This window comes from Cantharellus anzutake (genome assembly GCF_015039405.1).
Source record: "Cantharellus anzutake strain C23 chromosome Unknown EI90scaffold_112, whole genome shotgun sequence".
NCBI lineage: Eukaryota > Fungi > Basidiomycota > Agaricomycetes > Cantharellales > Hydnaceae > Cantharellus > Cantharellus anzutake.
In genome coordinates, this window is record NW_024067062.1 from 48,788 (window position 1) to 69,443 (window position 20,656).

At 48.7% G+C, this 20,656-nt stretch overlaps 6 protein-coding genes and 1 non-coding gene across 7 annotated transcripts; 1 reads left to right on the top strand and 6 right to left on the bottom strand.

Annotated features, from left to right (window-relative positions):
• Positions 1-579: 579 nt before the first annotated feature.
• On the bottom strand, positions 580-3,062 carry EI90DRAFT_3085583 (uncharacterized protein). The gene is made up of 3 exons (XM_039062144.1): positions 2,020-3,062; positions 753-1,959; positions 580-688 (listed from the first exon to the last, which is right to left on the bottom strand). The coding sequence occupies exons 1-3, from the start codon at positions 3,052-3,054 to the stop codon at positions 660-662; spliced, it is 2,271 nt and encodes a 756-aa protein (XP_038909325.1). The 5' UTR covers positions 3,055-3,062; the 3' UTR covers positions 580-659.
• Positions 3,063-3,090: 28 nt separating this feature from the next.
• EI90DRAFT_2875230 (uncharacterized protein) lies at positions 3,091-3,459 on the bottom strand (the record flags this gene model as incomplete). Its single annotated transcript, XM_039053874.1, has 1 exon — positions 3,091-3,459. A coding segment is annotated over one exon (369 nt), but the record flags the coding sequence as incomplete, so codon positions are not given.
• Positions 3,460-4,996: 1,537 nt separating this feature from the next.
• On the top strand, positions 4,997-5,070 carry EI90DRAFT_t253. Its single transcript has one exon. It is a non-coding gene; the product is annotated as a tRNA-OTHER (tRNA).
• Positions 5,071-7,455: 2,385 nt separating this feature from the next.
• On the bottom strand, positions 7,456-7,833 carry EI90DRAFT_2867357 (uncharacterized protein; the record flags this gene model as incomplete). The annotated part of the gene is made up of 1 exon (XM_039053836.1): positions 7,456-7,833. A coding segment is annotated over one exon (378 nt), but the record flags the coding sequence as incomplete, so codon positions are not given.
• A 510-nt stretch (positions 7,834-8,343) lies between these two features.
• On the bottom strand, positions 8,344-9,552 carry EI90DRAFT_212728 (uncharacterized protein). Its single transcript, XM_039052620.1, has 3 exons — positions 8,655-9,552; positions 8,465-8,605; positions 8,344-8,384 (listed from the first exon to the last, which is right to left on the bottom strand). Exons 1-2 carry the CDS (start codon positions 9,235-9,237, stop codon positions 8,565-8,567), a joined length of 624 nt encoding a protein of 207 aa, XP_038909328.1. The 5' UTR covers positions 9,238-9,552; the 3' UTR covers positions 8,344-8,384; positions 8,465-8,564.
• A 2,487-nt stretch (positions 9,553-12,039) lies between these two features.
• On the bottom strand, positions 12,040-12,965 carry EI90DRAFT_3085607 (uncharacterized protein). The gene is made up of 5 exons (XM_039062145.1): positions 12,945-12,965; positions 12,627-12,837; positions 12,538-12,586; positions 12,193-12,311; positions 12,040-12,142 (listed from the first exon to the last, which is right to left on the bottom strand). Exons 2-5 carry the CDS (start codon positions 12,636-12,638, stop codon positions 12,044-12,046), a joined length of 279 nt encoding a protein of 92 aa, XP_038909329.1. The 5' UTR covers positions 12,639-12,837; positions 12,945-12,965; the 3' UTR covers positions 12,040-12,043.
• Positions 12,966-17,512: 4,547 nt separating this feature from the next.
• Positions 17,513-18,560, bottom strand: EI90DRAFT_3085620 (uncharacterized protein). Its single transcript, XM_039062146.1, is given in 4 exon segments — positions 17,513-17,749; positions 17,810-18,012; positions 18,032-18,363; positions 18,432-18,560. 2 exon segments carry the CDS (start codon positions 18,290-18,292, stop codon positions 17,974-17,976), a joined length of 300 nt encoding a protein of 99 aa, XP_038909330.1. The 5' UTR covers positions 18,293-18,363; positions 18,432-18,560; the 3' UTR covers positions 17,513-17,749; positions 17,810-17,973.
• Between the last annotated feature and the right edge of the window lie 2,096 nt (positions 18,561-20,656).

Consider the following 20,656-nt stretch of genomic DNA (forward strand, 5'->3'; position numbering starts at 1 on the left):
AACCAAATGCGACCCAGTCTATTTCACGGTTTCTAAGACAACTGCGAACAATTGGGCAAAGAATGCAAACACTTCAGGAATCCGGATCCGCGTTGCAGCTCCTCAGTAGACGGCGGGGCGAACGGTGTTGAGTCGCAGATTTTCGTGTGCACGATCCCTTAGGTCATCCTATTCGTGCTCCGAATCCAAGTGTGAGGTCTCAGTTCATAATTCATGATGATCATTAATGTTTCCGAAGTTCTTCAAGGGAATACGACAAACCTCCAATGCTCCGTATACTTATACCTCTCGCATGTGTCGTTTTTGCTGCTTGGCTACACATTCTTATGTCTTTTATTTGAGGGCAACCCGCTGCGCTGTTTTGTACTGAAATTTTGTCCACAAAGACTGCGGAATTTTCATCCAACCAAAATGCTAGAGCTCTTTAATCGATATCCTCTTAACTTCCATTCATTTTATAAACAGGATGCTAGAAGCTTGTAATAACTTTGAAAATGACATCAATATTAAACATACATATAATTATTAAACAACTTGGCTAATATCGATGACCACTGGGGCTTTCAGCCCACCTTGGAGCAGGAATCGAGTTCCATCCTTGCTTGCCCGAGGAAAATATATGCTGTCCGAGTCTATCTCACCATCACCACCCTTGAGCATCACATCGCCGTACCAAGGATCTTTCTCACTGAAAGAATTTCCGGATCGTACGGTCGGTGAGTAGTCGAATGAGACAATGAGTTCGACTTCACCATTGAACCAAATGCGTAGCCCGCTGTGGGTGGTAGCAGCTAATGGAATCCTTCCCATTGCGAAGGAATAGACTTTAATAACGCGGTCTTCGCTAGTTTTTATGCTGGGTGAGAGGTCGTAAAAAGGGCGCTTCAACCAGGATTCATCCGCATCGTGCCCTAAATCTGGCTCGGTACTTGGTGGATGAGTTGCACCATCTCCTGGAATCAAAGGCAAGGTGGGGTTACGAAGTACGGGCATAGGGATGTCATGCAGGAAAGGGGGTTCAAGACCAATGTTGAAAATCCAAGTCTTAAAATTTTGCACGCGATATTGAGCAATGCACAAGTTGTGTGAATCTGTTGACCAGACGAACGCACGGTTTGTGTCGTAAGCACCGACATATCGGCCCCTTGGAGAGAATCGAACTGTGTGACGTTGAGGAATGGACAGATCAGAGTGAGATTGGGTAGACTGAGTAGGAGAGGGGGTGGAAGGAGATGCAAGGAGCTGAACGGATGGCTCGCCGGAAAAACGTATGAGTGCCATGTTCTTGTACCAAGCCTGGCCGAAATTTTGTGGGGCTCGTATGATGAAAGATCCATCGTTCGACACTGCAGTTACAGCAGGGAAACAACCACTGGGGAGAGTACCAAGCGTGGCCGAACTCGTTCCAGGACCAAGAATAGTGATGTTTCCATCAGCATCCTCAGTGGCAATCTGAACACTGCCACCAAAGATAAACTCGATCCAAACGGGAGGCTTGGGAGGATTGCATTGAAATCGAGAAATTATATGCTGGTGGTCGATGTCAGCAACCTCAATGACACCGTTTCCAAAGCCAAGGGCAACATGAGAACCATTTTGAGAGATCGCTGCACAGGTCACGATTCCGTTGCGAACATCATGTTCAGCGAACTCGGCTTCGTAATTAGTTTCTTCCCTGCCGTGTTCATTCAACTTCTTTGGCAGTTCAGTCTGTTTTGCCTTCATGACCTCTTGAGCCACCCGTGCATCCTCGCTCAAAGGAATAAAACCACCGGAAAACTCGCCAGATACACTGAAGACTCGAACGGGATCTGAGAGATGGCCATAGAGTTGATAGAGGCGTGATGACGATGGAGTGAATGGAAGGCCTGATCGATAAAGACCCCAAGGGTAGAAGTAGAAACCCAACTTCCGTATCAGATCATATGTCTCCTCTACCAGCGCTATTGATTTGTGATTCTGTAATGCAGAGAATGGTTATAATTGAGATACACGAAGTACAATCGATTTAGAACCCACATGTGCACTCGACTTCCATTTTGACCATATATTAAGTGTCCCTTTCAAGCGGGGCCATGACAAGAATGAGAGTAGGTTTTTTGAAAAGAATTGTTCAAACTCTCTTTGCAATTCATTGAATTCCGGTGAAAAGAGCAGCGAAGGGTCCAAGTGAGAGAACAAGCGCCTGAGCACATTTTCGACAACTCTAGGTTTCTGCTTGCTCTGAAAGAGCTCCCACTTCTTCCTATCTCCCAAGGGAAGTTCGGTGGGGATGCCAAACTCATTCTTCTGAAGGACATCATTTACAATTCGAAGAAGTCGTAATCCAATGCTATACCCCTTCCCCTTGTCATCATGAATAAAGAATACTTCATCTTGTTTCTCGCCGATGGGATTTCCTATAATGAACTCCTTTGCCGTCGCGTGGTAGAACTTGACGCTCTGCTCAATGTCGGAGGGAAGATGAACTATCGAGCTGATGGGTTTGAGTGTTGAGCGTACTTCATCCTCAGCAATTCCCAGGAGTTGTGATATGTCGTCTGTGCCAAGATCACTCCAGCTTGCGGCAACAAGTATCCCGACTACTTCGCGATAATTCTTGACCACATGTTGACGAATACTGGAGGAATTCCGCATGTAGGCTCGTCGCATGATTCGCAAGTACTCCCAGTTCAGATCCTCGGGTAGTTCTCTAAGTTTACGGAAATATTCAAACTCCGATTTAAGAGAAGAACCGTGGTACCGAATCTCGGACTGCGCTTCACGTATTCGGATTGAAGCCATAATAGGCAATCCACGGCAACCTCTCGCAAAGACTTCAAGATCTTTGTCAGATGGTTTCCACGCTGGGGAGTCCTTGATAAAATCGTGAAATCCTTTGTCCACCATGCAACGGATGGTGCGGAGAGTGTCCTGTTCAATCTGATCCACATCTTCACAGGGGATCACAAGACCCTGATCTTGCGCTCTAGTCCTAGCCGAAAGAACTGTAGACTCCGGCCGACAGCTAAAGAACACAGCAAAAGGCGAAGGCAGCTCGCGAAGTAGAAGCATGAGCTTCGTCAGGGAGTCAAGCTCCTCTGGACCCCCGCACTCATCCAAGCCATCTAAGATAATAGCAAAACGTTTGTCACCACCGGAAAACACACCCTTGAGACCACCCATTGGCTCAATGACCAGAATCCGCATCTGCTCCTCCAGGGAAAGCTTCAGGAATAATCCCATTTCTGGCCGCCGAAGACATTTGACAAGTGATACCTTGAAGTCCGCACTGAAGAGCGCAAGTTGGCGAGCAAGGGTAGAAGGGAACTGCCCCAAAGAATCTAGGCCCGTCCCCATTTGGTTTTTGTCCCAAAAGAAGGAGGCTGCAAGAGTGCCTTCGGCCTTGAGTGTGGATGCGATACTCAAACTGATCGCCGTCTTTCCGGTCCCAGGAGATCCGCGAAGCCAGACAAACCGGTTTTTAGCATCTTTGAGGTGATTGAGAATCGATTCCCGTATGCCGTCCCGTGTGCTTGGAAGGCATTCTGACTTGCTCGTCACGTAGGTGTGCTCGGCCGCGACTTCCCCAAGTCGTTTAAGTTCAGCTAAAAGGAAGAGTTGACGAAAAACCCCAAGAATGATTTGGAAACGTACATTGCACCGATGCTTTGATTGTAAGAAGCAGCGTTAATGTACCTGTCTGGGTCTGTTGGCACATACTCAGTCAGTACATAGAGCACTTGGGACCCCCATGGGAACGGACCGAGAAGTTGTTAACAGCGTCATTTATGCACGCCTTCACATCACTTATCCTCGTGCTGATTTCGGGTGCTAAGATCGTCCTCTTCACGGAACCTTGATTGTTGAGTGCGTCGATCCTTTTTTTTTGTTCTTCCAGGGCCCTGTCAGCAGGAATATTGAATCATATGCGTGGCAAAGGAGCCAGGTGGACGCACGAGTGGAACCGCTCAATTAAAACAACGACTTCATCGGGTATAGGGTCAGTCGATAGCACGAGTGGCTCCAAAACGGTGTCGTAGGCCTTTCGGATGTCATCGTCCAATCCTTTAAGACTTTGGTCGTTTCCACCGACGGTCTGTGCAAATCATGCCACACAAACATTGGGAGAGTGAACACAATATCCTCATTGATCCCAGATGAACTTACCTCGTAGACGTCGAGCCACTTCAAAAGCAAGTCTGGGATTGCATCAAGATTCGGAATCGGGGCAAACTTAAGGGCGGAGGCCGCATTTTGGAGAATGAATCTAGTAGCGCCGATGGTTACTTCCTTTCGATTACTGTCTGGACTGTCCGATGACGTGACCGTGGGTCCTGATGAGCGAGGTACATTGATGCCCTCGCGCTCCAATTGTGCGTCGATGCTCAGGCCATTCTCGCGATTGGTGTGCGTTGTGGATGGTTCACGAGGATTATCAATATTTCCTCCAGGGGTGACAGAGGATTCGGGTGGTACTACATTGCCGGGTGGCAATTGGGGAAGCCTGGTTGGCCTGGCTGGTTCGGTCAGATCTTGGGCGCTGAGCCTACTGCGACCAAGGCTTAGCTTTCTGCGGATCCACCCAAATGCACGTTTGAAGAAAGATGCCCATTTCTTTAGACGGCCACGGTCACCAGGGGGTACATTCTGAGAGGTCAACGGTCCCGTTGGCTCTTCACGTTGACCATGGTGAGTGTTGTTGGGATGTGGGGGTATTTGGGGGCTAGTGGTGTGGGCCTGCGGAGCGCTGGATAGGGGGACAAGCGGGAGTGAGGATTTCGAAAGACTGGAAGACGTTCCAGGAGCGTTGGGGCGTTGAAGGGAGGCACCGTCTTTCCCAAACATTACACTAGTGTAGATAGGGCCTGAGGCTACGTAGAAGAGTGAACAGAAGCCAGTCCAATCCCCGTGCGTATGGGATGTATATGAGAATGCCTGTATAGAGAAGCTCGATGGGACAACACCTAATCAAGCAGTGCTGTCAGATTTGTTGGAAACCACCTCGGCCTATAGTGGGCGTTTGGTGTAATGGTAACACACCAGCTTGGACCAATGCGGAGTTCTGCGCTTCGATTCCCAGAACGTCCAGACTTTTAGGTCTTGTGACCACCTAAACTTCCAACAAGATTCACGGAATTGCAAAAGTTACCCGTTGTTTACACACTTTTCCTCTTTCAGAGACTGAGGTGGGCGCTTAGGTCGACACGAAGAGCTACGCTATCCGATGGGTTCATGCTAGGAGTCCCGGGGTTTTTGTCGATTGCGCAGCCACAGGACTTGTGCTTTCAGCACACCTCTGACCGTAGCGCGAAGGCAGAATGGTTCTGGGCTCGGAGTGTCGTCGCAAACTGGTGATAGAGATGCTGGCCGGAAGTGTTCAGGGTTAATGCTAGCATCTTGATTGAAACATCATAGAGGTGGGTTGATCCTGAGAATAGCAGTTGCAGCCTTGTGAACTCACGTGTGGTGGACCGCATGAACAAAGATAACCATGTGGTCGTTGAAGCCTGCAATCAAAAGGACATCCATCAGTTACAATTATGCTCTGGACTTAGCGAGCATCGGAAAATAGCGTATGGTACCAGTGGACCGTGGGACGTACTCAATCCCACTAGGTTGGGTGTGATCCACCTTGCGCTGTTTAGCTGAGTTGCTGAGAAGAATCCTGCAAACTCGCACTTACCCCTTGATTCTGAAGGTGACCCGTATTCCAACGCGTAAGGAGACATAGTAATATAAGTATCGCAGGGGAATACAATAGCATTGGCCAGAGGAACAGGAGTCGTGGCGAGAGGCTGAGGTCTTAATCGGGGAGTGGTAGGTACGTCGGGTCCGGAGCCGAGGGAAATGCGGCCACACACTCACGAGTATATTAGGGGGTCAATAGCCTGATTCCTTGCACCTTTGCTGTATGGTATGCTAGCCCTATATAATGCCGTTGTCGACATCTGTATTACGCGGCCATATAGTAACAGCGAGGCTGCGCTAGGCTGAAACTTCAGTCTCTACAATATACAGGTGGCCAAAGGGAAGGTGATGTACAGGTGATAAAAAATGACGCTGAAAGGAGATGCTAACCAGGCTGCTTTTGTTATGAGGGATCCCCCCAAACTGGATGGCTGGGCTTGCAGCACAGCACCGAAGGTCCTGCAAGCTCGGCCGTCCAGTTTGGGGGGAACGCTCTAACAAACATGAGATGTATTTGGATCCGATCGGTAAACATGCCAAGGATCGGTGTTGGGACCCCACCCTACCAGCGCTAGTGATTTGGGTTTCTGATGCAAAGACTGATGTCATATAATTGAGATACACGAATACAATTAATTTAGAACCCACATGTGCCCTCGACTTCCATTTCTCAAATATCGTTAACTCCGGCTCCAGGTCATCCCGGGGCCATGACAAGGGTAAGAGGATGTTTTTTGCAAGGAATTGTTCATATTCTCGTTGCAATTCATTATTTTCTTGTGCAAAAAGGTCCAAGTGAAAGAAGAACTGGGCGAGCCCACTTCTTTCTATCTCCCAAAGGAAGTTCAGTGGGCATCTAACGCAGCAAATACTTGCTACTCTCACGCTCACGTACATACTGGTCTGCCCTCCTGATAGCGAGCCTGGAAGAGGCTCGTTACGCCTACACCCCGACCAGTGGATAGGTCCACACCAACAGGCCCAGTACCGATGCCAAACTCGTTCTTCTGAATGACATCATTTACAAATCGAAGAAGTCGTAATCCAATACTACACCCCTTGACATCACAATACTTCATCTTGTTTCTCACCGATAGGATCAACGATCGAGCTAATGGGTTTTAGTATTGAGTGCACTTCATCTTCAGCAATTCCTAGGAGTTGCGATATGTCGTTAGTGCCAAGACCACTCCAACTTGCGGCAACAAGTATCCCAACTACTTCGCGATAGGTCTTGGCCACATGTGGACGGACACTGGATGAATTCGGCATGCAGGCTCGTCGCATGATCCGCAAGTACTCCGACTTCAGATCCATAGGTACTTCAATAAGATTACGGAAATATTCGAACTCCGATTTAAGAGCCGAACCGCAGTACCGAATCTGAACCTTTGCATCACGTATTCGGGTTGAAGCCATAATAGGCAATCCACGGCAACCTCTCGCAAAGACATCAAGATCTTCGTCAGATGGTTTCCATAGGGAGTTTTCGATAAATTTGTGAAATCCTTCGTCCACCATGCAACGGATGGTGTGGAAAGTGTCCCGTTCAATCTGATCCACATCTTCAAAGGGGACCATAAGACCCTGATCTCGCACTCTGGTCCAAGCCGAAAGGACTGTGAACTCCGGCCGGCAGCTAACAAGTACAGCAAAGGGCGAGGGCAGCTCGCGAAGTAGAAGCACGAGCTCCATCAGGGAGTCAAGTTCCTCAGGACCCCCGCACTCATCCAAGCCATCCAAGATGATAGAAAAGCGTTGGCTACCTTCAGACAACGCTCCCTTAAGACCATTCATCGGTTCAATGATCAGGGTCCGCATCTGCTTCTCCAGAGAAAGCTTCAGAAACAATCTCATGTCTGGCCGCCGAAGGCATTTGACGAGTGACACCTTGAAGTCCGGACTGAAGAGCGCAAGTTGGCGTGCAAGGGTACAAGGGAACAACTCTAAAGAATCGAGGCCTGTTCCCTTTTGGTTTTTGTCCCAGAAGAATGAGGCTGCGAGAGCGCTTTCCCCCTCAAGCATAGATGCAATGCTCATACTTATCGCCGTCTTCCCGGTACCGGGGGATCCACGTAGCCAGACAAATCGGTTCCTGGCATCTTTCAGATGACCAAGAATCGATTCCCGTATGTTGTCCCGTGTGCTTGGAAGGCATTCTGACTTGCTTTTCACGTAAGTGTGCTCGGCCGCGACTTCCCCAAGCCGTTTAAGTTCAGCTAAAGGAAGGGTTGATGAAAGACCCTAAGAATGAGCTTGGAAACGTACATTGCACCGATGCTTCGATTGTACGAAGCAGCGTTAAAGTAGTTGCCTGGGTCTGTTGGCACGCAATCAGTCAGTGCGTAGAGTATTTGGGAACCTACATAATGGAAACGAACCGAGAAGTTGTTAATGGCATCATTTATACATGCCTTGACATCGTTTATCCTCGTGGCGATTTCGGTGGCTAAGATCGTCCTCTTCACGGAACCTTGATTGTTGAGCGCATTAACCTCCTTAATTTGTGCTTCCAGGGCCCTGTCAGCAGGAACATTGGATCAAACGCGTGGCAAAGGAGGCAGGTGGACGTACGAGTGAAACCCCTTAATGAAAAAAATCACTTCATCGGGTATACGGTCAGTCGACAGCGCGAGTGGCTGTAAAATGGTGTCGTAGGCTTTTCGGATGTCATCGTCCAGTCCTTTAAGACTTTCGTCGTTTCCACCGACAGTCTGTCCAAATCATGTCACAAACATTGGGAGAGTAAACAAAAGCATCCTCATCGACCCCGGAAGCGGAAGGATGATCTCACCTCGTAGACGTCGAGCCACTTCAAAAGCAAGTCCGGGATTGCATCAAGATTCGGAATCGGGGCAAACTTAAGGGCGGAGGCCGCATTTTGGAGAATGAGTCTAGTAGCGCCGATGATTACATCCCCCGATCACTGCTTGAGCTGGCCGATCGTGTGATCGTGGGTTCCAATAAGGAGGGCATGTTGATACCTTCGCGTTCCAATTGTGCATGAAGGCTCAGGCCATTGTCATGTGTGGCATACGAGCCAGATGTTTCACGAAGATTATCGATATTTTCCCCACGGGCGAGGGGAAATGAAGGAAGTACTGCATCATTAGCGGACAGCTGGAGAGGCGTGGCTGGTCTGGATGGTTCAACGAGATTGGGAGTACTAGGCCTGCTGCGATTAGGGCTCAATTTCCTACGGGCCCACCCGAATACATGACCCATAAGAGATTCCGATTTCTTTGAAGCTCTTTCAATAGAAGGCAGGGCCTGGCCGGTCACTTCGGGTTCAGGATAAGGCTCCGTCGGCAACCCGTGTCGATCGCTGTGAGTGTTGTCATGATCTCGGGGTATCTGGGGACTAGTGATATTGATCTGGGGAACATGAGGGGACTCGGAGGAGGTCGAGGGGAGCGGTGGTTGTGAAGATGAGCCGGGGGCGGAATGACTTCCTTTGTTACGTTGGGGGATGATTTTGAACGGATTTTTTCTAGGCATTGCACTGGGGTAGTAAGGGGGATGCCCGCGTGGAGTGAACGGGGAATAGCTCAATCGCCGCGCGCACATGATGCATATGCGACATTATTTGAAGGGGCAGTACCTAGTTAAGTAGCACTATTGTATAGGTTGGAAATTGCAGTGTTAGAAATTCTTACTTGCCATGTTTATCCACGTTTTTTCTCTCCACAGATTTTACTGTGCCGAAGTTCACCGGATAAGCGCAGAAACTTAGAGGCTTGAAATTGAAGGCAGGCCGCAGCTATGCGAACCCGCACACAGCAAGCTTGGCATCGTCGTTGGAAAATAGCTCTTTACGCAATGTAAATAAACGTTCCCATTGAGTACAGAACGTGAGAACGTCTATTTATGTAAAGAGCTATTATTTTGCGCGTCCACGGAGCTCCTCCGACTGGGTACGAGTCTGGTATGCAAGGCTGATTTTGCGAGTGAGGAGAAAGCCCCTCTCAGTAACGAGCTAGATGACCCTGTGACTCACCCCATTGCGTCATTCATCCCTCATTGGCCCCTGGGATTCATATTTCGCCCGAACACGAGCTCCTAGTGACGATATGCTCGCCCTTCAACACCCTCAGATTTCTTTGCTCAGTTAACGAAGCATTTGCCAATCGCAGGAGTCCCTCAACCCCGTCATGGTTAGCGCCAATCAAACAAAATTTCTGTCCAATCGTCCTAATATTTATCACCATTCATACATTCTGGAACCATGAACTGATTGAGCACGGTTATCGCGCTTACTGGAAATCTCATCGTCGCATTTTTGGCCACTCCAAATAATTACAGTGCAATGGTCACTCTGCATGCTCCTGCCGAATCTGATACGTTTTCGGCTTTGACACTGCTCTCCAATGGAGCGGGTGCACAGCTGCCAGTGGTTTTCCCGAAGCGTCCACTTATTCAACAAACCCTCGTTCATCCTTTGGGTTAACGCCTTCTGGATAATTTGCTCATCGGTTTGGATTCAGCGAATGAGCTGTTGGGAGTCGATAATTCATCTTAGGGCGTACTCTTCGTTCTCAATGAATGCTCTGGGGATGCTGCCTCAAGTGCAGTATATTTCTCTTTAGGTATCCTGGGTGCTGTTCGTTCATCCACAATCTCGTCGTGCACTTCGGATGGGGGGGTTTGATTGCAGTTTTACTCGGCGACATGTTCACTCCACGCAAGTTGCGCCGACGTGACAAAACATCCCACCAGAGTCGGGGCGGCCCGGGGCACGATATGGTTGTGAGACTATGTTAGATTTGGGTTTTGGACCTTCCGATGGGCTGCAAGCGTCAATGCAATATCAGGGGCCCCGCGTGTTAACCTAGGTATATTCATATTTCTGTGAACAAGAGCGTGCCTGGGCCTCCATCAGGCACTTTCACACCAGTGGCGACGGCTCAGGCCTCATAAGGTTCGGACGCTTTCATCTGGTTTGAGCCAAGTCAGTAGCAAATCTAGGATTCCATGAAGATTCGGAATCGGGACATTTAAGAGCGGAGGCTCCATTTTGGAGAATTAGTCTCGTAGCGCCGATGATTCCTTCTTTCGATCACTGCCTGAGCTGGCTGATGGCGTTGGCATATGAACTGGATGTTCCCCGAGGATTGTCAATGCTTCCCTCAGGAGCGAGGGAAAATGAGGGTGGCGCCACATCATTAGCGGATCCAACGAGATTGGGAGTATCAGGCTTGCTGCGATCAGGCCTCAGTCTCCTACGTGCCCTCCTAAATACACAAGCCATAAGAGATCTGATTTCTTCGGACTGCTGTCACTAGAAAGCGCGGTCTGGCCGGTCACTGCGAGCGTATGTAATCATGGGGAGGATGCCCGTGTGGAAGAGTGAACGGAAGACAGCTCAATCGCTGCGCCCACATGATGCATATGAAATGCTTCTGTAGAAAGAAGCTGGATGTGGTGGGTTTACTGCACAGCACCAGTGAGTGGACAAGTCTCGTCCAATTTACTTTGTTCAAGAATTACAACGTCTGAATTAACTCCGCCCAGCGTGTTGATGTGATCTTCCCCGCTCTACAAGCTCCCACTGCGCGCACAGAGGCAGGTGATATGCTCGAGTGATATGCTCAGTTTGCACCTTTTGCAATAGAAAAATCGACAGGGGTCGCCGACCACGTGTTTTCGTATGATCGTCGGTTAAACAGCCGTCCAGGCTCTCTTCCTAAGCTCGAGCTGACGCTTTGCGGGTTTTGTGGCAGTACTTCAGCTAGGCTCAGTTGAGCACGACATAAGGCTCAGAGTTCGATCTTAACCCCAAATGTGTCAGGAGAATATACCCCTTCTCACCAAGCAGCTGCTTGAGCACTCTGCGATACGCATTCTTCGATACGCATTCTCCCGGCGATTTGTTTGCTTCTCGTTTTCCTCACTCGTTACTGATTGAGCATTCCTGGTCCCAATGGTCTGGAATCCCGTACTATGATGCTAATCATTAATGGAATCTCTTTTCGCATCAATGATGCATCGAAACCAACCTCGCCGGGTTGTTCCTGTCATTCAACGAGGTCGGCCTCATGAACGAGCAAAAACCATTCTCTATATGGGGTGGAAGTTCGTCGCATTGCGATTGCCTCTCCTCTCAGTTCGGGACTCTGCTATGCCTTTGCATGGGTTTCACCACCAAGCGCTCATACCCCAGGGGACTATTGCACTCCAGCCATTGCCTAGGAAGATACTAAGATGGGTGATAGGTTGTTAGCCAGACGCCCAAGGTAAGCCTAGGCCTCCAGCACCAGTTGCGTTTGCGCCATCGCACACCAATTGTCGGAATGTGCACGCGTAAATGTTATTACTATCTTGGGAGCAAAATGAAAGACGCGGGGAGCCGCAGCCGAATAATGCACCTACAGGGTCACTTTATAGCACGTATCTTGCCCCATTTCTCCAACACTCCGGTTTCTACGCCATCGCAAACCCACTTATATTGCTCCTCTGCAAACTGCAGATTATCCTTTCTTGAGCAAAAAGTTTCTTGTAATCTGGAGCCCCTGGTCCAATGACTGGTGGCGCGTTAGCTCCGGACAGCACGGAGCCGAATGGGGAGGCCTGAGCAGCCATATCTGGCGTTGAATCTGCGGCTGTACGAAGGGCAGTGCATAAATGGGCAGGAAACAATGGGCCTTCAGCCAATAGCTCGGACAAAAAAAATCGGAACGGATCAATATACTGACCATTTTCTGACCTGAGAAGCAGCCGAATGAGTCCATTAAGTTGAGAAGATATCATGAAAGAGAAGATAGCGGGAACGGGAGTTTAACTAAGTAACAAGGAGAACTCTTCCGCTTGACCATCCCATGGGAGGGAGCGCTCCGCGCGGGGGAGGGGGAAAGCGTGATAGAAACATACTCAAAACGAAACCCTGAAAGAAGAAATTGATCCATCCCATAACGAGCATCTGCGGCACCCATGACCATTTGCTTCTTCAGCCCTTCCACCATGCCATCCATGGTACCCGGATCAGCGAGTGGATTTGGGGGATTTTCTTCCTTCTCTTTCTTCTCCTCTTCTGACCATTCAGAGTCTTTGAGGTAAGTTCCTTCGGTGAATGCAATGTAGAGATGTGATGAAATGGTGCGATAGAGATGCGGTGGAAGAGGGGAGAACGTGGATGTGGCTCGAAGTATCTGGGAGCAAGAAATGGCCCGTCGAGTAATTGTGCGATGAGCAATCAGGAAGTAACGAGTGGGGGTGCAGTAGAAGAAAAAGGAGTAAGCATACAAGATCAGTAGAAAAAGGTGCAAGATGATACTTACTGCTCCCTAACGGCAAGTAACGACTGCTTCTTTGGTGGAGAATTGAGGGGGGTAACGTAGTGTCGCAGGATTCCAACCAGAATCTGTACGAAGTCGGCCACCGCATAGTCAGAGTCATGTAGGAGAAACCCATAGCCAAAGAGGCACAGAGCAGGCACGGGGGGAGATTCAAATCTTCAACAGGTGTACGCACCATGACGAGCGTGATTGGAAAGAGAACCTAATCACGAATTTGTGGGTCCAGGTATGGGGAAACATTTCTGAATGCTTTCCGCATTAGTCATGACGATCACAAACGCTTAGATGTACCCAGAATTATTTACCCTTGGAATGATGACATGAGTAACTTCACTGAGTCAGTAACACATCGTGCCGAACACATGCTCTATGTTTTTTGCTCAAGCTGACGCTTCATGGGGTGGCAGTAGTACTTTGAGGACTCTTCGATTTACGTTCTTCCGAGTCATTTGCTTTCTTGTTCCCATTCATCACTGGTTGAGCATTCCTGATCCCGATGATCTGGAACCCTATACTATAATGCTAATCGTCGGTGGGATCTCTACACGCACCATTGCGAACAGGTCGAAGCTGGCGTCATCGAGTCGTGCACGTAGTACTAGTTCAATGGGGTCGGTTTCGCGAGGGAGCAAAAAACCTTCTCGATGACGCGTTAGATGGCTGCGTAAGTTGGCACTGTCTCATCCCATTACGTCATCTGCATTGTAGACCAGCACAGCAGTGTCACTCTCCACCTCCCGTAATTACGTTTTTTGTGCCACTTTTGCTTACGTGTTTGTCTTTCCTTCCTGAGGTGCATGACCTCATGTTCATTACATGTCCATAACTGGGGGTGGGCAACCCAGGTTAGTTCCGTGTTCTGATTATGTAAGGACAATGTATTAGTCGAGTGTCACCAAAATGTCTCGTGTACTTTCTTGCCACACACAACAAATGAAGAGAAGCTTCACTAGTAAACATTGATCGGAATGACCTAAAATATAAATCGGACAGAGGAATTTTTGAGAAAATCAAAAATAGCTTTGTTGTGATCGAGAAAGCAAGTCCATTTTGCCCATATCTTGATTTGTAGGGACATACATAAAAATTCCTCTGTCTGTTTTGTAGAAATACACTATATACACCATATACCCGATTTATGAGTTCTCAAGATGATTGTGGAGAGAGAAAGTACAACCGGCGATTTTTATTATGGTTTGTTTGTACTTGCGCCCCGATGCGTCGGGGCAAACACCACCCAGCTGCTTGATCTTGGCTCATGTTACTGTCAGGGGACGCGCGTGCTCGCGCAAGGTGCTCCGATAACCTAGTTGTGATTAAAGCCAGGGGAAAGGGATGTCCCCATCTTAGGGTCAGCTATATACATGTAGAGTCCGGCAATAAGGAAACCAAACAGATTGCCGATAGAATCACGTGATCATAGAATGTTCCAGAACAATGCCGGAGATGATCCGGGTCACCGGGGCTTAGGTAAGCGGAGTAGACGGGAATTACCGGCATACTTCCCACGCGCATACGCGCAGCCGGCATAGGGTCCAGGGTCATTGCTGATCCCTGACAGTTACTAGAATCTGACCTGTATTTGGTGCTGGTGCAAATACTGGCTTCCCCTGCTTGTACCAGCGCCCAGATTCTAGTAATATGAGCCAAGATCAAGCAGCTGGGTGGTGTTTGCCCCGACGCATCGGGGCGCAAGTACAAACAAACCATAATAAAAATCGCCGGTTGTACTTTCTCTCTCCACAATCATCTTGAGAACTCATAAATCGGGTATATGGTGTATATAGTGTATTTCTACAAAACGGACAGAGGAATTTTTATGTATGTCCCTACAAATCAAGATATGGGCAAAATGGACTTGCTTTCTCGATCACAACAAAGCTATTTTTGATTTTCTCAAAAATTCCTCTGTCCGATTTATATTTTAGGTCATTCCGATCAATGTTTACTAGTGAAGCTTCTCTTCATTTGTTGTGTGTGGCAAGAAAGTACACAAGACATTTTGGTGACACTCGACTAATACATTGTCCTTACATAATCAGAACACGGAACTAACCTGGGTTGCCCACCCCCACCATAACTGGCGGACACGGCAAATTCCCGCCACTCATTCGGCCCTGCAAATCTCCCAATTGCTTGCATCCACCTTCTCAGAAACCAGGGAATATCCACAGGTCGAGGGAGCATGGCACTGAGAGCAAAATGACCTCCACACACACACGGTAGTTGGGAGAGAAGAGGATAATGATGTGAAGGGTTCCCTATCATTTGTTTCTTACTAGCTGCTGTCAGGGATTAAGCAGGGCCAGCTAACGGGTGGCGTCCTGTGCGCGCCATTCCTGGTAAAGATGGTCAGAATGAGCCGCAGTAGAGGAGGAAGAGTAAAGTATAAATGAGTGATGCAAAGAGGACAGAATGGCTTTCGGATTGAGGGGAATATTGAAGTGATACAGCACCTGGCATAAGAATTTATTGTGTGCAACGTCGGTGAGAAAGAGGGAAACACCATCTCTAACATTTGGTGCTCGGCAATGGGCAGTCACATTTGGTCTCAATTGAGGGGTGGTGTCATATCCATCCCCGGCCATCGACTTCCGGTTCCTCCGATCCCTCCGGTCTAACTCCGCTCCTCCCTCACTAACCTCGGAGCTCCCGTATTCCGCAATCCTCTCGGTATCCCTCGATGGTCACCACCCCCTCATTTCAATTTATTACCTACGCCTCCCTAAGTACGGAGCCCCAAAGACTTCCGGACAGCTCCGACGTCCGCTAGCGCACTCCCGCCTCCGCTGGGCAATACACTCACCTGCCCTGCAGAGCCCACCTTTGGGCCTATCCCTCCTTTCCGTTTCTGGGTTATTGCCTGCCTTTCCGCTAACCCCGCGACCCGACTCGTCGGTAATATTCAGTCGGCTAATGTTTAAACCCCGTTAGCTCTGCTCCGTTCGGCTCCGCCAATCGCGGACCCGTCTTCGCTGTAACCATATATATATCCCACTTGTACATAGGTTACACCCCAGTAATAAAATCAACTAGAGTTACCCCCCTTCGGTTCTGATTGCCAGTCAGTAAGTTAGGGCACGGACGTGTCACTAGGCACAGCGCTCTTGGCAGAAGTCGCTGAGGCCAAAGCCCTCCGCTACGGAGACACTCCCTCGTCTCGAATCTGGTCTCTGACAGGTGGAAAGCGATTAGGAATACAGCGAAAAACAAAAAACATAGAGAGTGCTGGCAAAGTGCTTTACTCCTTCTGGATGGATTTCGCAGAATTATCTTTGTACCATATGTGACTTCGTTCTGTGGCAACTACTGTATATACTTCTTTGTACCATATGCACCTTGCACAGGTTACAATCTCTGATTGGGAAAAAAATTGGCTTTCATTCATTAATGGGTGCTGTGCAGGTGACCGCGGTGCAAAGCACGCACTCTAGTCTAACATTCTCGAGGATAATTGTCCGATTGTAGAGATTCGCTCGAAGATTACTTTAGGGGATCCGGGCCTACCTTCAACAGTTTCAAGGTCCCTTAGGGGGGTGCGAGGAAGTCGATCTTGCCACACCAAACGAGGCCCTCTCTCTTCCACTTGGGTTGATTGAAACTAATATTGAACCTAATTACGAGGATTGGATTGACCGATATTGGTTTGATGGGGATGCCAGTGTTGACTTCAGGTCCTGCCATCCAGTATCTCGAGCCAGTCGTGGTGAGCGCTGACCAGACGAAGTTCCTTTCTGATCACATCTCCCATCGTCCCAATATTTGCCACTATCTGTATGCCCTGAACCATGACCTGCGGTTTTCGAGCAGATCTCGCCTCAATCACCTCCTGTTGTGTTCTTAGTCTGGTTGGGCATGACTATCATACTTTTTGACAATCCCCATAATCGATCCACAGCATTTTGACCGCCCAGGTGATTATAATGCAACACCACTCTCGGGTCCCGCTGAATCTGACACGTCTCTAAGCTAGGTGTAAATCACGGAAGATATCTGGGAAAGAAGGTGGCACTGTGTTTGTTAGCCAAGAATTTTTTTATTTGTTGCGTCAGTGAATGTGAAGTGGAACTCAGGAAGAGAGCAACCCACTGACTTCCTTTTGGACTCCACGGCCCTGACCAGGGAGCATTAGCTCCCATTGACGATTGATGACGAATGGCACATCTTGTCAGGGGACGACTCCCGGGTCCCCATGACCCTCCCCTATGGTCCACAGTCCCAGGTGTAACCAGCCCTGTCCAGGGCACAACCTACTGTGGGTCAGAGATGGTATATAAAAGAGAGGCAAGTATATACAACTTGCCTACTGTGGGTCAGAGATGAGAAGGAAGTTAACTTCTCATCTTCCCACAGTGGCCACAATACATCGAAAACTTCCGGAGATATCCGGAAGTCACATGAGACCCGAGACCCGAGGTCCGGGCCATCCGGCCGCACTGAGCATCCGGCACAGGGTGCGCGCGGGGAGTGCAACAGCCGGGTGCAGTCACGGGTGCGGGTGCGAGTGCGGGTGTGGATGCGGTATGGGCTAGGTCAGGGTGTATGCCCTGACACATCTCTTCATCCGCAAAAGGATTGGAATCGAAGCATCAAGCTGCGGTCAGTCGCAGTGACTAGGACCGGTGGATAAGTGTGATAAGATAAAATGGAGACACCTCCCTCCAAATAACCCATCAAGTTGTGGGATCAAAGGAGTCCAAATAATCGATGCAACCCAAACGAATGTTATCCGCATCCCCGGCTTGAGCGGTGAGATTGTGAGCACCATTGAACGTTTGGTCGAAGAAGTGGGAGATGGGATCTTTGCTACCCACGTGTTACACCATTTCTGATATAACTACAATAAGGACGCATAAATTCCCGATTCAATGCACCGAAAAATGAAAACAGTTTCCGGGAAACTAGAGTATGGACGGCTAGCATGGAAGCTCAGGTGCAAGATAACGCCAAACGGAAACCCTAATGAAGACAATCATCACACAATCACTTTTGATGGTGATAAGGCTACAAACTAGCCCCTCCAAGTCCTCAGCTGCGATGATGTTGAGTGCTTAGTTTGAGCAAAGGACCGAATCGTTACTTTTGGCAGACTGAACTCCGTTTGAGGCCTCGCCCACACAGTTGTGCAGGGGAATATCAGAGCTTTGCACCACCATGGACACGGGACTTGACGGTCTGTTATCATCCATACACGGAGTAAAGGAGGCGGTTTGGAAGGGGATGTAGTCTCTCGTAGATGAACAAGTCTTGCACACCTCTGATGCCCCGAACGAAGAACTACACCAAAGCATGACGCTAACGGACGAGAAAAAATACAAAGGGGGTGCCATACCGAGAAACGAGTTCCAGAATATGAACAGAGTCTACCGAAGATTGGGTGAACGGCACCGGAGTTTAGTGGGTATGCGGAACCCTCCAAAGTGGGCACCACTGGATCTTCTAGCACCAGCGCTCATAAGCTCCTCCCAGCCAATTCTAGGAGCACCAGCCTCCCCATAGGCAAAGTCCCACTTTGCCCCGCGAAAGCTGCTGAGGGTTCCACCAAAGAGTGAACTGTGGTGTGAGTCAGGAAACAAGGAAGTTGGGACATATGTCCCTACACATTGGATAATGCGTGATTGAAGGATCAAAGAAGGCAACATGCACTGAAAGAGGGCTCGCGGCTCTCTATGCCGACACAGCTCGTGGGGGACAACTCTCCCTAAACTCTACTTTCTCCACTAAACTCGCTACGTTCTCGATCCTTAACTCTGTGTGGGTTCTCCGGGATTCCGCAAGGTCCGGGCTCAGTGTCCACTACTCACTCGTTGTGAGCTAGATCACTGCCCTTATTCCTACTGTTGGAATTCCACACACTCACACCCTCTCTAGCGCGTCCTAGCACCTTAGAGAATTTTGGGGGAGGGGAGAACTTCTTTTCCAAAATCCGGTATGTACAGGATTATAAGAAATAATTATTTTTAGAAATAATAGATGGGGAATATTGGTACCATATGGCACCTGGATACCTTATTAGGCGAAATAATAAAAAAGGGTAACAGTAACAATAAAAGAATATCAATCAATATCTGAAATGATGGCAAAATATGAAAATATAAGAAAATAAGCGATATCTCAATGGATTTACGGAATTATGAGCCTAAATTGGAAATGTAGCCGGAGATAACTCTCACGCAGCCAATGAGCATTTTTACCAATTTATTAGACGCCGTGGGAACGAGTGAGGCTGGAATTCTGGGTTGCCGCCTGAGATTCCCACGCCCGCACATGCCCGTGACCTGCTGTGCCTAACTTCTCCAACACGGAACTCCGTCAAATCTCCACCAGATGCAAGCTGCCCCCACTATCGAGAATGACAAGACGTACATTTGGAAAAAAGTGAGTGACATCGAGCGAAGCTTCAGTGAAGGTGTGCAAATATTCGGTGGCAAATGTGGATTTCTGATGACGGGAATTTCTGATCTCATGGTCACATTGCCTTGCTTGCTACTAGGAGGAAACGGTTGTTTCCGGAATTCGCTTCGTTCAAACTATTACATGATGCTTTGAGATGTTAATATGGCTACGCGGATCTTTGAACACCTTCCTCAGCAAGCTGATGCGATTCCCAGCACTTACCAGGGGTTGCCACGTTCGTCGTGGGTCTATTATAACCGGTCCACAATCCAGTTCACATGACCTCTACCCTTAATGCACCCAGATGAGTGTGTGCACATATTTTCCCTCAGCTCCAGTTCCAACATCCCTACGGCTTCACTCGAGGCTTGCGACAGAGGCAAATTCCTTCTCATGTGGATAGTGTCCAACAAGTCCTGTTCATCAATGTTTCGCACCAGCCCTTGCTATGACTACGATTGTGCCAGTGCTATCTATTGCACTCCCTGCAGTAGTCCTCCTTTCCCTTCATCGCCAATCAATCTGGCGTACGAATGTTCTTCAAGTGCTTCGGAGTGGGATTAAAGGCAACTACTGCACGCCACTTTTCAGTACTTCGCGGCTTGTAGTCTCGAAGAGCAGCTCTGTCCGCTAACTGGTAACCTGCCTATCTGTCTGCTAGGCTCCAGGGCGAACCTGATGATTGTCCACCATCGAGGCAACCGGCTGCTCGGATGATAATGACATCCCCAATGAATGAGACAGCGATTAATGCATTATGGACTTCTGGTCCTTTTGCTGTACTGCGAGGTGGGGCTCGAAATATCAAGGCCAATATCCGACAGCTTTACAACGGGTGAAATGGTGGAAGAAAACTAGCTACGTCCATTGTCAAAGGTGCGGTTAACATTGTATGTGAATAACAAACATGAGAGATTAACAAACATGTGAAGCTCGACGAGGTTACGACAGAGTCAGAGAGCTAGGCCCTAATGGGCATAGATGGAAGGTGGCAAACGGAAGGAAGACCTCTTGGAACCTTGACATCTACGTGGTCTAGATACTCACTCAGCTGGTCTCTTTGTTATATCGCTGCTTGCTTCATTGCCGTCTCTTCCAATGATAATGCCAAGCTTGCTGCATTCACATAGCTGTGGTTCACTTTCAATTTCAAGCCACCTCTGAATTTCTGCACTTATCTGACCAGATATCGGCTATGCCATCACCACGTTGAGTCAATACTCATCGAATCCAGGGGAAGATCACTGGACTGCCATTAACCGCCTCCTTTGCTATCTTAACGCCACCAAGGACTACAA

Excerpts from the sequence above, each read along its gene's own strand:
- EI90DRAFT_3085583 (XM_039062144.1), bottom strand. The coding sequence starts at position 3,054 with ATGCTTCTACTTCGCGAGCTGCCTTCGCCTTTTGCTGTGTTCTTTAGC. Across the intron at positions 1,960-2,019 it reads AATGGAAGTCGAGTGCACAT|AATCACAAATCAATAGCGCT; the intron begins GTGGGTTCTAAA and ends TCTGCATTACAG. Across the intron at positions 689-752 it reads GCTACGCATTTGGTTCAATG|TGAGAAAGATCCTTGGTACG; the intron begins GTGAAGTCGAAC and ends AAATTCTTTCAG.
- EI90DRAFT_212728 (XM_039052620.1), bottom strand. The coding sequence starts at position 9,237 with ATGTGCGCGCGGCGATTGAGCTATTCCCCGTTCACTCCACGCGGGCAT. Across the intron at positions 8,606-8,654 it reads TGCACAATTGGAACGCGAAG|CTCAAGCAGTGATCGGGGGA; the intron begins GTATCAACATGC and ends ACGATCGGCCAG.
- EI90DRAFT_3085607 (XM_039062145.1), bottom strand. Across the intron at positions 12,312-12,537 it reads CTTTCAGGGTTTCGTTTTGA|GCCCATTGTTTCCTGCCCAT; the intron begins GTATGTTTCTAT and ends TATTGGCTGAAG. Across the intron at positions 12,143-12,192 it reads CCGGAGCTAACGCGCCACCA|GATAATCTGCAGTTTGCAGA; the intron begins GTCATTGGACCA and ends TGCTCAAGAAAG.
- EI90DRAFT_3085620 (XM_039062146.1), bottom strand. The coding sequence starts at position 18,292 with ATGGCACCCCCTTTGTATTTTTTCTCGTCCGTTAGCGTCATGCTTTGG.